The 15,514-nt window shown below is 36.9% G+C and overlaps 1 protein-coding gene across 4 annotated transcripts in view; it reads left to right on the plus strand.

The window, feature by feature from the left end:
• The window catches only part of TOR1AIP1 (torsin 1A interacting protein 1), a 46,223-nt gene extending 38,203 nt beyond the window's left edge, over nucleotides 1-8,020 (plus strand). For all 4 annotated transcript variants that reach the window (XM_068541335.1, XM_068541336.1, XM_068541338.1 and 1 more), the window contains 3 exons: nucleotides 2,587-2,631; nucleotides 2,989-3,045; nucleotides 5,450-8,020. In XM_068541335.1, coding sequence (XP_068397436.1) covers nucleotides 2,587-2,631; nucleotides 2,989-3,045; nucleotides 5,450-6,237 — 890 coding nt within the window. In that variant the 3' untranslated portion in view covers nucleotides 6,238-8,020. The remainder of the gene's footprint in view (nucleotides 1-2,586; nucleotides 2,632-2,988; nucleotides 3,046-5,449) is intronic.
• Nucleotides 8,021-15,514: the final 7,494 nt, after the last annotated feature.

Consider the following 15,514-nt stretch of genomic DNA (forward strand, 5'->3'; position numbering starts at 1 on the left):
ACCTGTGAAACCATCACCATAGTCTATGCCATGAACATATCTATCACCTCCAAAAGTTTCCTCCCACCCTCTTTATTTATTATGTGTGTGATAAGAACACTTAACATAAGACCTACCCTCTTAGCAAATTTTTAATATATAGGACAATAAATATAGGTACTATGCTCTACAGTAGATTTCTAGGATTTTTTCATCTCATTTAACTGAAACTGTGTACCCTTTGACTGATATCTCCTGATTTCCCCCTTCCCCAGGCCCTGGAAACCACCTGTTTCTATGAATTTGACTAGGTTCCTCACATAAATGATATTATGAAGTATTTGCATATCTGTATCTGACTTACTTCATTAGGATAATGTTCTCCATGTTGTCCAGAGTGGCAGGATTTCCTTCTTTTTTAAAGCTGAATAATAATTCCGTTGTGTATTTATTTGTGTGTATACATATATATATATATATATATATATATATATATATAAATACATCACATTTTCTTTATCCATTAATTTGTCAATGGACATTTAGTTTGCTTCCCTGTTTTGGCTATTATGAATATTACTGCAATGAACATGGGTGTGCAGATATCTCTCCAAGATCGTAATTTCAGTTCCTTTGGATATATATCCAAAAGTGGGATTGCCGGATCATATGGTAGTCCATTTTTAACCTTTTGGGGAACCTCCATAATTCTTTTCCATAGTGACTGCACCAATTTATATTCCCACCAACAGTGTACAGGGATTCTCTTTCCTCCACATCCTCTCCACATACCTTGCACTTCTGTTTTTTCGATAATAGCCACAATACATTTGATAATGTGAGTTGATTTCTCATTGTGATTTTGATCACATAAGTCACTGTGCTTTTTAAGTTTGATGTAATCCCATAGTCTATTTTTACTTTTGTTGTCCGTGCTTTTGTTGTTATATCCAAGAAATCATTGTCAAGGCCAACTTCAAGAAGCTTCTTCCCCATGTTTCTTCTGGGAGTTTTATTGTTTCAATTCTTAAGTCTTTAATCCATTTTAAGTCAATTTTTGTGTATGGTATAAGGGTCCAATTGCATTCTTTTGTATGTGGATATCCAGTTTCCCCAGTACCATTTACTGAAGAGACTATCCTTTCGCTATTGTGTAATCTTGGCACCCTTGTTGAGGATCAGTTGACTATATCTTCATGGGTTTATTTCTGACCCTCTATTTTCTTCCATTGGTCTGTATATCTGTACTTATGGCAGTATCATAATGTTTTGATTATTCTAGCTTTGTGATATATTTTGAAATCAGAAAGTGTGATGGCTCCAGTTTTGTTCTTCTTACTCAAAGTTGTTTTGGCCTTTCAAATTTGGGGTCTTTCATGGTTCCATATGAATTTTAGGATTGTTTTCTGTTTCTGTAAAAAATGCCTTTGGAATTTTGATACAGATTGCACTGAATCTGTAGATTGCTTGACCATGGGATGTCTTTCCATTTACTTATGTCTGCTTTAATTCCTTTCATCAGTGTTTTAGAGGTTTCAGTGTATAATTCTTTTACCTCCTTGGTTAATCTTATTCCTAAATATTTTATTCTTTTTGATGCTATTGTAAATGGGAGTTTTTCTTAATTCTGTTTGTGTTAATTTTGTTTTCTTAATTTTATGTTCTTATGAGTTATATAAATGTTACATATGTTTCATAATAACTATTATTTAGTTAGTCTCCATTATTAATATCATCATGCACTTCACAGCATTTTCATATATTATCTCATTTGATCTTTGCAACCATGGAGTGAGGTATTTAAGATAAACATTATCTAATGGAAATTTTTTTTTTTTTTTTAGTAAGACAGTTTTAACTTTGGTTACCTAACTTTGAAGCTTCTAAATGATACCATTTCCTAGGCTAACCTAGTAATTGCAAAACAATATGCCTTTAGAGTTAAGGTTGATGTCATTTTGTTTCATTTGAGGGTTTTTGTCATATGACCAGAAATAAGGCTATTTCTGTAAAAAATATATATAAAATAAATAAATTAGCAGTGCTAATTTTATTCCTCCAGTTTAGTCCAGTGTTTCTCAAATGAAAACTGTTGATAAATACTAGGAAGATCACTTATACACATAAAGTTATAAAACTCCAGGCAAGTGCTAGATGACAGTATTGGTAATGTAGATCATACAAATGAGTAACTCAGCCTCTTCCCTTTCTGAACCCTGTCCTTCCATTTCCTCTCTCTTAGATGTTAAAATCTGTGGCTATTACAAGGAGGACGGAGAGGAAAAGGAAAGAGCTTTTCATTTGTTTTCTAAAGTTTGATGGAAATAGAGATTTGATGGAGCTGTGGGAAAATTATTTTTGAAATCTATTGTTTAACCACAAAGCTAAAACAATTACTTGTCTATTACCAGAAATGGTGAAAAGTTTTTCAGTGTAATTTCTAAAATATTACTGATATTTGAAATGGTCAGAAGCACCAGAGGAAGTATTTGAATCAGTTTGAGGTAGAAATTGGTGAAGATTAAGATTGAGTTTTACCTTAAAACCCCTTATCCAGAGAGCTCAGTAATCCATAATCATATTTTGTCCTTCTTTCCCTCTTTACAGCGTCATCACCAGGCAAGCATTCGATATATGGCAGTTTTTCAGATGGTATTATTTGTTACCTTTTATTATAGTTGTGCTTATTTTCTTTGTCCTCTTAACCTTGTCCCAGAAGTTTCACCACTCCCGTTAAATAATTTGGGTCAAGTTCTTCAAGGCTTTCTCACAAAACTAATGTGTTAAGAGTATGCTTTGTACTCGACCATTACATTAATTATGAAAGAAATCAATCTTGTGTCTCAAGCAGCTGTCAATCTAATAGACACTTGGATCTTCTGCTTTTTCTTCTGTTTCTGACAGATCTCTGCCTTATTTTCTCTTGGTGAAATTTGTATTTTCTTTTTCTGATGGAAATACTGAAATTATGAAACATAAATTGATAGTCTTTATTACTCCTATCATTAGATGACGGTGTTCAGAAATCAGAGCTTGGAAACCAATCTCCATCAACCTCCAGCCAACGTAAGTTTGTCTATTCAGCTTTCATTAAATGAGTCCCTAAAATTGGTGAACATAATGATTTTTAAATTTTTTTGACACCAAAGAACTTCGTGCTATTTGAAGAATTATATTTTAAGTACTTCAAAGGAAAAAGTATATATTTTACCAGCAGTAAAAGTCTTTAAGGACAAACTCTGTGAAAAAACATCTGGCTTCCCCCTTTACTTTATTATCCATAAGACCAAAAGTGAAAGTTGACAAGTAAAGCAACTAATACTGTTAACCAAGTGAACCTTGTTGAGTCAAAAGAAAGATGCACATAGCATGACATAATGGGAATACCATAGTTTTTTAGAGTTCACAGACCTGAATTTGAATTAGTTTGGGCCACTTACCTTCTGTATAGCCTTGGGGCAAGTTTCTTTAGTTCTCTAAGCCTTTTTATTATCTTGAAAGAGTACTAAGAAAATAACAGTGATTCTCAGATTCTTTGGTCTCAATACCACTTTCCACTAGCAAAATTAATAAGAACCCCAGAGACCTTTTTTAAAAAGAGACTTAAAAAAATATATATGAGTTATACCTGTCCATATTTACCTAGAGATTAAAATTGGAAAAAAATTTTTTAATGTTTGTTAGTTATTTTTAAATAATTTAGTAAGGAGAGTGATAGATTGCCTTGTATTTTCTCTGATCTCTAATGCCTGGCTTAATAAAATGGAGCTGGAGTTTCATTCTGCTTCTGTATTCAAACTGTTACAATATATTGGGATTTTTTTTGGTTTTTTAATTTATTTATTAATTTATTTTTGGCTGCATTGGGTCTTCTTTGCTGCGCACAGGCTTTCTCTAGTTGCGGTGAGCGGGAGCTACTCTTCATTGCAGTGCGCGGGCTTCTCGTTGCGGTGGCTTCTCTTTGTTGCAGAGTACGGGCTCTAGGCGCACAGGCTTCAGTAGTTGTGGCACGTGGGCTTCAGTAGTTGTGGCTCACGGGCTCTAGAGCGCAGGCTCAGTAGTTGTGGCGCATGGGCTTAGTTGCTCCGTGGTGTGTGGGATCTTCCCAGACCAGGGATTGAACCTGCATCCCCTGCATCGGCAGGCGGATTCTTAACCGCTGTGCCGCCAGGGAAGTCCCAGTCAGTTGTTTTCTTGAAAGCGACAGGCTCACATTGTTCGTTTTCCAGAAAAAGTCTCCCAAATGTGAAAGTCTGACTAACCACAGTTTGTCACTTGTCCTTTCAAGTAAAAATTCTATGAAAAAAGCACTATTTCAGCTCACAACTCAGTTGCACAAAGTTCTTTTCTTTGAGACAGCCATATACTGTTCTATATAGCAGAAGTGCTTTATATATATGTCCCATTTCTTCACATAGAATGTTAAGATTTCTATCAAGGTTGAGTTCTAATAAGATAAATTCTTTTAAATGCTTCATGAAGGATGTTCTTAAGTGAAACTGATAACCTCGAATACACGGCCATGAAGAATACAAAGACAGTCCTAGTTTGGTGCTACTGCCCTGTGATTCATCTAAAGCATCAGTTATTTTTCCTACCATGGCTTTTTACACCATCAGGGCAGATGTCAATATGGTGGAAAAAGGCAAATAAGATCTTAGTGTCGGGAGAATAGTTTTAACCTCAAGGACCCCCTTGAAGAGATCTTGAGATACCCCACCAGCCACACTTTGAGAACTGTTGCTCTAGAGGGTCCATGGTACAATTATCAGTCTAAAGCAGTCAATAAATAGGAAGTGTAAAAATACTGTTGCTGTCATATTAAATTATTAAATGATGTGGTATATGAGAAAGTGCTTAAACTGAAAAGCATTAGGTAAATGTAAATTCATATCATCATTGCCAGTAATAATTAGGAATGAGTTGCAGACTAAGTTTTACCAGTGTTAACTTGCATACAGCCAAAGATAGGCATCAGTGCAATTAAAGGGACAGCTAGCTATTATATGGAAGATTTCACTTATAATGAATCCTTTTCTTTATCCCTTTATATACATAAACATTCCACCTTGGATAATAATCCATGTTAGTTTCTAAATTTAAAACTATTTTGTAAAGTGTCTTTTAATATTGTTTACCTCCCAAATATTAGCAGTAGTAATAATAGTTTTGCTTTATAAATTGTATTCTTTCTGACTTGCACATGCCATTACATATACTTAAATTCTACTTTTTCCTCTAAGTCTCTTTGTCATTTTGACATTGAAGAGACATATGCATACTCATACACGTAACTTAAAACACATGTGCTAAATTATTTCTTTAAGAAAGTAAATTATCAGCTCCCTTCTTTAAATTCCTTCCTCTTTTATCTAATGTTTATAAAGATTAATATTGGCTTTAAAAGTCACTTGCTCTTGAATCTAAGAAAATAATATTTGTGTCTACCATTTCTTTTTTTCCTGAGCAGAAGTGACTGGACAACCCAAAAGTGCATCTTTTGTCAAGGTGAAGTGGTGGTGGCCCCTTGTCCTGATAGTTCCTCTTCTCATTGGGTATTTTTGTTACCCTCGTACTTCTGAAGCAGAAACCACTGCTGTTCAAGAGTTCCAGAACCAGATGAAGCAACTTATGAATAAGTACCAAGGTCAAGATGAGAAGCTGTGGAAAAGGAGCCTAACATTCCTGGAAAAACATCTTAATAGCTCCCACCCTCGGCCTCAGCCTGCTATCTTGCTGCTCACTGCTGCCCGAGATGCTGAAGAAGCACTCAAGTGTCTGAGTGAACAAATTGCTGATGCCTATTCTTCCTTCCAAAGTGTTCCTGCAATCCGGATTGATGGGGCGGGCAAAGCAACTCAAGACAGTGATGTTGTCAAACAAGAGGTAGATCAGGAACTGAGCAACGGATTCCGAAATGGCCAGAATGCAGCTGTGGTCCACCGCTTTGAGTCACTGCCTGCAGGCTCTACTTTGATCTTCTATAAGTATTGTGACCATGAAAATGCAGCCTTCAAAGATGTAGCCTTAGTCCTAACTGTCTTGTTAGAGGAGGAGACACTTGGAACCAGTCTAGGCCTAAAGGAAATTGAAGAAAAAGTGAGGGATTTCCTCAAAGTCAAGTTCACCAACTCTGACACACCCAACTCCTACAAACATATGGACCCAGACAAATTGAGTGGGCTCTGGAGCCGTATTTCTCACTTAGTCCTGCCTGTACAACCTGAAAATGACCTGAAAAGGGGCATCTGCTTATAAGAGGAGACAGAAGAGAAAATCATGTCTCAAGTTCTGAGAATTTTTCAAACTTTCTAACCATAGACGGGATCCAGAGCTCTTTTTGAAAGAACTGGTTTCTTTTTAAAGGAGGTTAAGTTCTTAGGTAAACATGGAATATCTAAATCGTTTATTCAACCTAATTATCTGTTATTTGAGAGAATCATTTCCTTGTTTCCATTGAGATCTGTGTTAATGATATCTGAGGACTGTAAATTATATACAGTCCCATAGAGGATCTGCTTAGATTCTGGGTTGAATCATTATTGCTATGGTATGACCAGTGGGAGGGATTAGTCTCCTTCCTATGCATCAACCCAATTTTTTAACTTAGATTTTTTTCACAGTTTGTCGAGCTATTAGTAAGACAGCTCCCTGAACACAACTGTGGGTTTTCCCCTTTTGTCCTCTTCTACATCGTTTAGCTGTGAATTCCGTAGTCAGCTTCTGCTTGTAGGAACAAAAATAATGAAAGGCCATCCGAGTGTGTGTTTGGGTTTTTTGTTTTTTGCTTTTTTCCTTTGATTTTGGAGGGCAAGGAGAAGGAGACATGGGAAAAGTTGTGGAATGGGGAGGGAAAGGGGGGAAAAAGTCTTCAAGATGAAATGTTAAAATAAGCCACTGAGGGAATTCCCTTTCGGTCCAGTGGTTAGGACTACACGCTTTCACTGCCGAGGGCCCAGGTTTGATCCCTGGTCAGGGAACTAAGATCCTGCAAGCCGCCCCACGTGGCCAAAAAGAAAGCCACTGAGGCTTAGGGTTAGTCAAACATAGTTATATGAACTGCATTCTCAGTGAATTCTCTTGGGACTTGTTTTTCACATGTCCTTTTTTTTCCTTTAAGAAATTTTTATTCCTCCCAAAGATTTTGAAACATGTGTATGATGAGGTTTAGTATATCTGTTCACTTGGCTCTTAAGAATGGGTAAGTTCAAAAAAAAAAAAAAGAATGGGTAAGTTCAGAGCCATTTATTTTGGTCATATCCTGAAAGTTTTGTTAAGAAATACAATTTCAGGAATTGGTAAACCATTTGTTAACCAGCTCTCCTGGGCTGTTGAAGAAGGATTTGATTTTCTGCATGTCTACTTGTTGCATTCTGAGTCCTTTAATGACACTCTTGTAACAAGAATAAAGATTTACAATGCACGTGATAAATTCTACTAAGAGTGCCTCAAGCGAAAAAGAAAGTGAAGTTTACCATATATGAAGAATGTTAAAATGTACTACTGTACGTTACTGTACTACTATAGAATTTCAGTTTTAACTTTGCATCACTAACAGCTTTCTCATCCGTCAACTGCTTTGGTTTTCTTAGAAGCTTAAAATTCTGGATCCACTTTATTTTTTTATTGTCTACAAACCTTTAAATGAAAATATTGTTTTTAGAATACTAGAGCCTGTCAATGGCTTCATCATTTACCTTTTGAGGATCCCATGACTGGTGGTAGAGTACAGTCTCGTTTCTTCCCACTAGGACTACCAGTATTCATAAATTTATACCCCTTATTGTAATTTGTTCCTGACTGTCAGAAGTCAGATATTCTCATTTATAGAGGATTCTAAAACAAGAGTTTTTGAAAAGACTTATTTTATACATATATATATATTATATGGAGAAACAAATGTTTTTTTAAATGTTTCATTGACCAAAATAATTTTAAAGTAATATTACTTATATCAGGAAAAATAATTGTAGCAGCTGATCTGTAAATGACTTTAAAAGCTATTTTAGTAATTTAAATAAATTTACTTTCTTGGTTTGTACTCTTGTGTGTCATAAACTGAATGATTCATATACCTTCAAAAAAAATTATTCCTAGAGTTTTCTTTACACTTGAACAATTTTAGTGACTTCTGCTAGGAGAAACAAAAGCCAAACAAAGAATTGGAGCCACTCACAAGTACACTGGTACGAAATATAATCACTATGATTTTCTGTTTCATCCAGGGATTTTGAATTATCACTAAAATGGAATTAGTTTAGGTATTCTCCACTTGGCAAAAGAATCCACACCATGTTTCTCAAATTTTTCATTCTCACCTCTCTAAAGAACCTTTTTAGATTTTTTTTTCCTAATCATCTACCCCCATGAAATTTTAATACTGCATATATACTCTATATCTGTTTATGGACTGCATATTTTTATGCTTTATACACCTGAAGAATAAGGTTTTTTTGCCCCCATTGACAGTGCATGCTCAAGAACATCTGTATTTTAGATCATTGATGCCTAAAACATTTTGTTTTGTACATGTTACCATAATCCGTTTGGAGGGGAAAATTTAATAAATCATCGGCTTGAAAATAGGAACTTGGGCCTCTAGCAATTAGGCACATTGTGACTTTGTGTGACAACATTGGCCCAGGGAAAACCACAGTGCAAAACTGACCTTACAAATTTCTAAAAACTTAATTTGCTTCCCTTCTTTTAATGACTTTCTTATATTACTTTTAAGGAGGTTTTTTAAACCTCCAGTCCTCAATGATTGGAAATAAACCTGATTTTCATTCTACGAAGAGAAGTGAAACTTAGAAAGGGTTTGCGTAGTTAATACCTAAACTAAAGATATAAAGCCCAATTTGCCTGTGACCTTAGGTCTTCGGAAAGTGACCTTTGTGTTGTCAATATGAGGAAGCATTTCTCATTGATTACAAAAAAAAAAGTGGACTATTCTTCTACATTGTCCTTATCAAGGCCACAGAGTAAAATCTTATGGTATGAAGATTCTACTGGCATTAGCCACCTGGGATGAAGGTGTGAGTCCTGAGTCTGGGAAACTAAGTCTTCCATTGACTGCCATTGACTTCGAAAAAGAGGAAACTCCTGCCTTAAACCTATCTTTGGCCTCGATTCAGAGAAGTCCTGGTGGGCTTGCAGTTTCTTCTGGATGGTAGGGGAAATATAGCCCATCACCTGAGCATGAACAGGGAGAAACCTCTTGCAATTTACAAATTATAGTCTTGTCTTTTGCACACTCTTGGACTCCTCTGGAATATTTTTCATATCTTGCCTTCTCCCTTTTCCCAGCCTCACACTCTGCTAATTCTTATTTGTTGTGAATGCTTTATTTTTTTTCAGGCAGAACTTTACTGAACCTAACCTAATTCCCTACCCTGAAATACTGGTGCAGGTGCCTCTTCTTTACACGCTTGTTCATCCTATATTACCCCTGTCACAGCACTTAGCACACTCCCACAACCATATGCCTCTTTTTTTTTTTTTTAATTTTATTAGTATAGTTGATTTATAGTGTTGTGTTAATTTCTGCTGTACAGCAAAGTGATTAAGTTATACATATATACTTTTTCATGTTATTTTCCATTTTGGTTTATTACAAGCTATTAAATATAGTTCCCTGTGCTATACAGTAAGGCCTTGTTGTTTATCCTATATATAATAGTTTGCATCTGCTAATCCCAAACGCCCACTCCATCCCTCCCCCACCCCCCCCTCCACCTTGGCAACCACAAGTCTGTTCTCTTTGTATGTTTCTGTTTCATAGATAGGTTCATTTGTGTCACATTTTAGATTTCACATATAAGTGATATCATATGATATTTGTATTTGTCTTTCTGACTTACTTAGTATGATAATCCTAGGTCCATCCATGTTGCTACAAATGGCATTATTTTGTTCTTTTTTATGGCTGAGTAATAGTCCACTGTAAATAGTGCTACTATGAACATAGGGGTGCATGTATCTTTTGGAATTAGAGTTTTGTCTGAGTATATGCCCAGGAGTGGGATTGCTGGATCACCATATGCCTCTTGAGAGCAGGGGAGTGTGCTCAATCTACGCACAGTGGTAATCACATAAAGTGCTCAAATATTTGTTAAATAAAAATTGCAAGCCCTGTGTGGTTAGCAAAAATAGGTAAGTTGCATCTTTCTCAGTGTTTTGCTTTTTTCCTGTTATTCCTGAGCCTTTTTTTTCTAAATCTTTTTTATATAAACTATTTCAACCTGGATTCAGTAGGGCTATGAATAATTTCAGGAAAGAGGAAGGGGACCAATCTCAGAAGGGAAACCTGGCCCTTTTCTGGTGGAAGCAAGGATCATTAGTGAGAGGTCCCCAAGGGGAAGGTGAATGTTAAGAAAGAAAACTGGGAGGCCTTAAGGTCTTTCCACAGTAAGATTAGGAATTTGAGTTTTCTTAAAAGAGCTAGGAAGTTTCCTTACATCTTTTCATGTTGTGTAACAGGGTAATTATAGTCCAGATAAGAGATGGCTATGGATGTGGAGAGAAGATGGATAAGAAAAATATTCGAGAAGTAGAAATGACAAGGTTTGGTAATCAAATGTAATGTTATAGAGAAAATACCTCATAGAGGACTCTTCAAAGCGCTGTACGAGTAAAAATACCTCCTCAATCTATTTAGCTCATCTATCTTCTCTCCCCAAATACTAAGCACACAGTGGTAAACTAAATTCTTATCTCTGCATGTCTTTCTGTTGACTTTTAGCAGTTTGAAGTAGAGACTCACATATTTAGTCAGGAATTATTTGATTGTAAATAAAAACCCTGTCTAATCAGCAAAAGAGGAAAGGAGGGGTGAGGTGGGTATTATAAGAATATACATCTGAGACTCCAAGAAAGGAAAATATGGGAACTGTGAGGACTGTTCTGGATGGAGACCTCACAGCCATTCCCTCTGCCTCTCTACTTCTGGCTTGCTATGCCTCAGCAACTTCCCCTTGTGTCTTTTTTTTTTTTTTTGGCTGTGTTGGGTCTTCATTGCTGCGAGCAGGTTTTCTCTAGTTGCAGCGAGTGGGGGCTACTCTTCGAGTGGTGCACGGGCTTCTCGTTGCGGTGGCTTCTCTTGTTGCAGAGCACGGGCTCTAGGTGCGTGGGCTTCAGTAGTTGTGGCACGCGGGCTCTAGAGCGCAGGCTCAGTAGTTGTGGCACACGGGCTTAGTTGCTCCGTGGCACATAGGATCTTCCCAGATGAGGGCTCAAACCCATGTCCCCTGCAAATTGGCAGGCTGATTTTTAACCACTGCACCACCAGGGAAGTCCCCCCAACTTGTGTCCTAAACACACCAAGAGGGTGAACCTGATTGGCTCAGTCCAGTGTATGGGTTATACCTGAAAAGAATATATGATTAAACGTAGCTGCCTAGGTCACTCCTTTAACAGGAACCATGGGGTGGGGATAGAGTAGGGCAGTCTTCTGAGGTCAGGCCAAGGAGTGGGCAGATATGGTTAAGGGACAACTGAGTACATCTTCAGATTTATAGACCTTTATGTAATGTGATGCTGTTCTGGTTAATTCTTTTCATTTTGCCTTTTTAAAAAACCAGTGAAAGGGAATTAAAGGTAATGGAAACAACAATGAAGTTTTAAACTCTAGGTCCTGGTCATAGCTCTGCCTAGGTAAATTTGACCTAAGCCAAGTCCTCTTTGTAGCCCTGCTACAAATGTGTTCTGATTTCTTCCCATTGCTTTTGTGTTTCTTATGCTAAAAAAAAAAAAAAAGGCACAGTTAACAAAACTTCAGGTACTGTTTTCATGTATAATGGCTATTATTAATTTGTTGTAAGTCCCTCACAAACATACTGAGCTTTCTTTAGTTTTCAGTCTGTTTCTTGGACAAGCGAGGTAGTAAGTGACCATGTAACCTCTGATTCAAACTTGACTTTTTAGAGTTTGTCTTCCGACTTTATTTATTTATTTATTTATTTATTTATTTATTTATTTATTTATTTGATGTGGACCACTTTCAAAGTCTTTATTGAATTTGTTACAATATTGCTTCTGTTTTTTTTGTTTATTTTTTTGGTTCTCTTTTTTTTTGCTACGTTAGGTCTTTGTTGCTGTGTGCGGGCTTTCTTTAGTTGCGGCGAGCGGGGGCTACTCTTCATTGTGGTGCGCAGGTTTCTCATTGTGGTGGCTTCTCTTGTTGCAGAGCACGGGCTCTAGGCACACGGGCCCAGTAGTTGTGGCATGCGGGCCCTAGAGCACACGGGCTTCAGTAGTTGTGGCACATGGGCTCAGTAGTTGTGGCACACAGGCTTAGTTGCTCCGTGGCATGTGGGATCCTCCTGGACCACGGATCGAACCCGTGTCCCCTGCATTGGCAGGCAGATTCTTAACCACTGCGCCACCAGGGAAGTCTCTTGCTTCTGTTTTATGTCCTGGTTTTTTGGCCGCAAGGCATGTGGGATCCTAGCTCCCCAGCCAGGGATCGAACCCGCACCTCCTGCATTGGAAGGCGAAGTCTTAACCACTGGACCACCAGGGAAATCCCTTTCTTCCCACTTTTAGAGAGCACCATTCTTAGGCTAAACTCAAGAAGAGAAACTGCTCCGTTCTATATAGCCCATAAGAGAATATTTACTCATAGTAGTTATGTGCATTTCTTGATGAGCAATTTTTTTAATCTACTCTCAATTTCATAGTTTAAATGGACTTTCTCCTACTTTGTATACCATGAAGATGGAAAAGATCTATACTGAGACCTTTGAATATGTATTAAGTTGTCCCTCACCATTTTCTAGTTTTTGTTACTATTTACTGAGTGCTTATTAATGCCCCAAACACTGTTTCAACTTCTTTACATGTATTAACTGATTTAATTCTCACAATAATCCTGTGAGGTGGTAATATTATCCCAGCTTTATAGACAGGAAACTGAAGCACAGAAAGATAAAATGACACCCAAGAATACCCAAGTAAAAAGTGGTAAAGCAGAGATTTGAACCCAGGCTGTCTGTGTTCAAAACATCTATTCTTACCACTATGCAGAGAGTCTCTAGAACCCCATATATGATGTTTCTCCCCAATCTATTCAGGCTCTATACAGGTTGGAGTATTTTTCCAACATTGTAGAATTTTTTTTTCAATTGAACTATAGTTGATTTACAATATTGTGTTTGTTTCAGGTGTACAGTGAAGTGATTCAGGTATATATAGATGTATAGGTATATATATATTCTTTTTCAGATTCTTTTCCACTATATTACAAGATATTGAATATAGTTCCCTGTGCTTTACAGTTTTTTGTTCCTTGTTTTTTGTCTCTTTCATATATAATGGTGTATATACCATACTCCTAATTTATCCCTCCTCCCCTCCTTTCCCCCTTGGTAACCCTAAGTTTGTTTTCTCTGTCTGTGAATCTGTTTCTGTTTTGTAAATAAGGTTTTGGATTATTTTTTAGATTCCACATATAAGTGATACCACATGATATTTGTCTTTTTCTGTCTGACTTACTTCACTTAGTATGATAATCTCTAGGTCCATGCATGTTGCGTGAAAGGATATTTAATACTTTTTTATGGCTAATATCCTATTATTATATATAGGATATATATATATATCTTACACTATATATATTATATATAGTATATTACTATATTATATATAGTATATTATAGTACATATACTATTTACATTATATAAATATTATATATATAGTATAGGATATATATCCTATATATAGGATATATATATAATTATATATAGGATATATATATATATATAGTATATGTGTATATATACCACATCTTTTTTATCCATTCATCTGTTGATGGACGTTTGGGTTATTCCCATGTCTTAGCTATTGTAAATAGTGCTGCTATGAACATTGGGGTGTATGTATCTTTTCAGATTAGAGTTTTTGTCTTTTCCGGATATATGCCCAGGAGTGGTGGGATTGCTGGATCATATTGTAGCTCTATTTTTAGTTTTTTAAGGAACCTCCATATTGTTCTTCATAGTGGCTGCACCAATTTACATTCTCACCAACAGTGTAGGAGGGTTTCCTTTCCTCCACACCCTCTCTAGCATTTATTATTTGTAGATTTTTGATGATGGCCATTCTGACTGGTGTGAGGTGATACCTCATTGTAGTTTTGATTTGCATTTCTCTAATAATTAGTGATGTTGAGCATCTTTTCATGTGCCTGTTGCCATCTGTATGTCTTTGGAGAAATGTCTATTTAGGTCTTCTGATTTTTTGATTGGGTTGGTTTTTTGATATTGAGTTGTATGCCAACTTTGTAGATTCTTATTTGTGATTTTCCTTTAAGCCATTTTCTTTCTTTCCTTCTTGCTCAGCTTTGTGGAATTCAATATTGCACACACCCAGGGTCTAAAGAACTTTGAGTGCAGTGAGACACACACCTGTTGACTCATATTTGCATACATTGACATCATGCTTTTGTAACTGGAGGCCTGCAGTGCTGACTCACAGTTTATCTTTTTTGAAATACCTCCACATAGCCTAGGTGTTAGCTGTCCCTGTATACCATGGAGCCTTTGTTTTGCCTGCCCTCAGCCTTGATGCAAAACAGCACTTCTTGGAATTCCTAAGGAAGGGTCCAATTGCATCAAAAGCATTGGTAATTTCACATAAACAGTTGGGAAAGGATAATAAGAGCACAGGCCCTACAATCCCAGCTCCAACACTTTTCTCACTGAATGACATTGGCAAATTACTTCTCTACGCCTCAATTTCCTCATCTCTAAAATAGGGGAAATAACATAACTACTACCTTAGTAGTGTTATGAGGATTAAGTCAGTTATACATACAAAGCACTTAAAAAGTGCTGAGCACATCAAAGGGTACAATGTTAGCCACTTTTGTTCATCTAAATTCTGACCAAGGATTCTCCTCTCCCCATCTGTGTGGCATCAACTGTGGCTGGCTTATATTTCTGCCTCCTAAGTGACCCTTATTCTACAGAGTACCTGGGCTTTCTCCCAGTTTACACCTCCATCACAAACCTCAATCCATCACAATGTTCATTAAACAAAGGGCTTCCAGTTACCAGAATCCACCCTTTCCAAAAATCCGGGAAATTATAAAGAACAAAAAAGATTTCCATCACATGTGGATAGCTCTTTCATATTTCCATGGCTTATTCTTACGTAGCTTCACTGTCCTACTCTCAGCCTTAAAGACCTCATTTTTATTCAAGCAACTGTAATTTGCTGAGATTATTTTCCAAGTGCTACACAGACAACCTTGTGTTAAACACAGAGATGTGCCACTTAGACCCTCTTAGAGGAAGAATTTGTTGTGCCAGCTGCTGGGAATACAGTTAATGGACAGCCTTCACCATCAGCCACTTCATGGATTGCTTCAGCTGCAGAGAGTCACTTTACCCAATGTCATGCCATGGGGGGAGGGGGTGTACACCCAATGGCTGATTGACGGAATATAGAGGCTCAGCCTTCTCAGCCCAACACAATGCAATTTGGACAGGCCATTTGCACTCCAGAGCTTCCGCATGAGGTTGGCTGAGGCTATAG

This window comes from Eschrichtius robustus, chromosome 3 (assembly GCF_028021215.1).
Source record: "Eschrichtius robustus isolate mEscRob2 chromosome 3, mEscRob2.pri, whole genome shotgun sequence".
In the NCBI taxonomy this organism is placed as follows: domain Eukaryota; kingdom Metazoa; phylum Chordata; class Mammalia; order Artiodactyla; family Eschrichtiidae; genus Eschrichtius; species Eschrichtius robustus.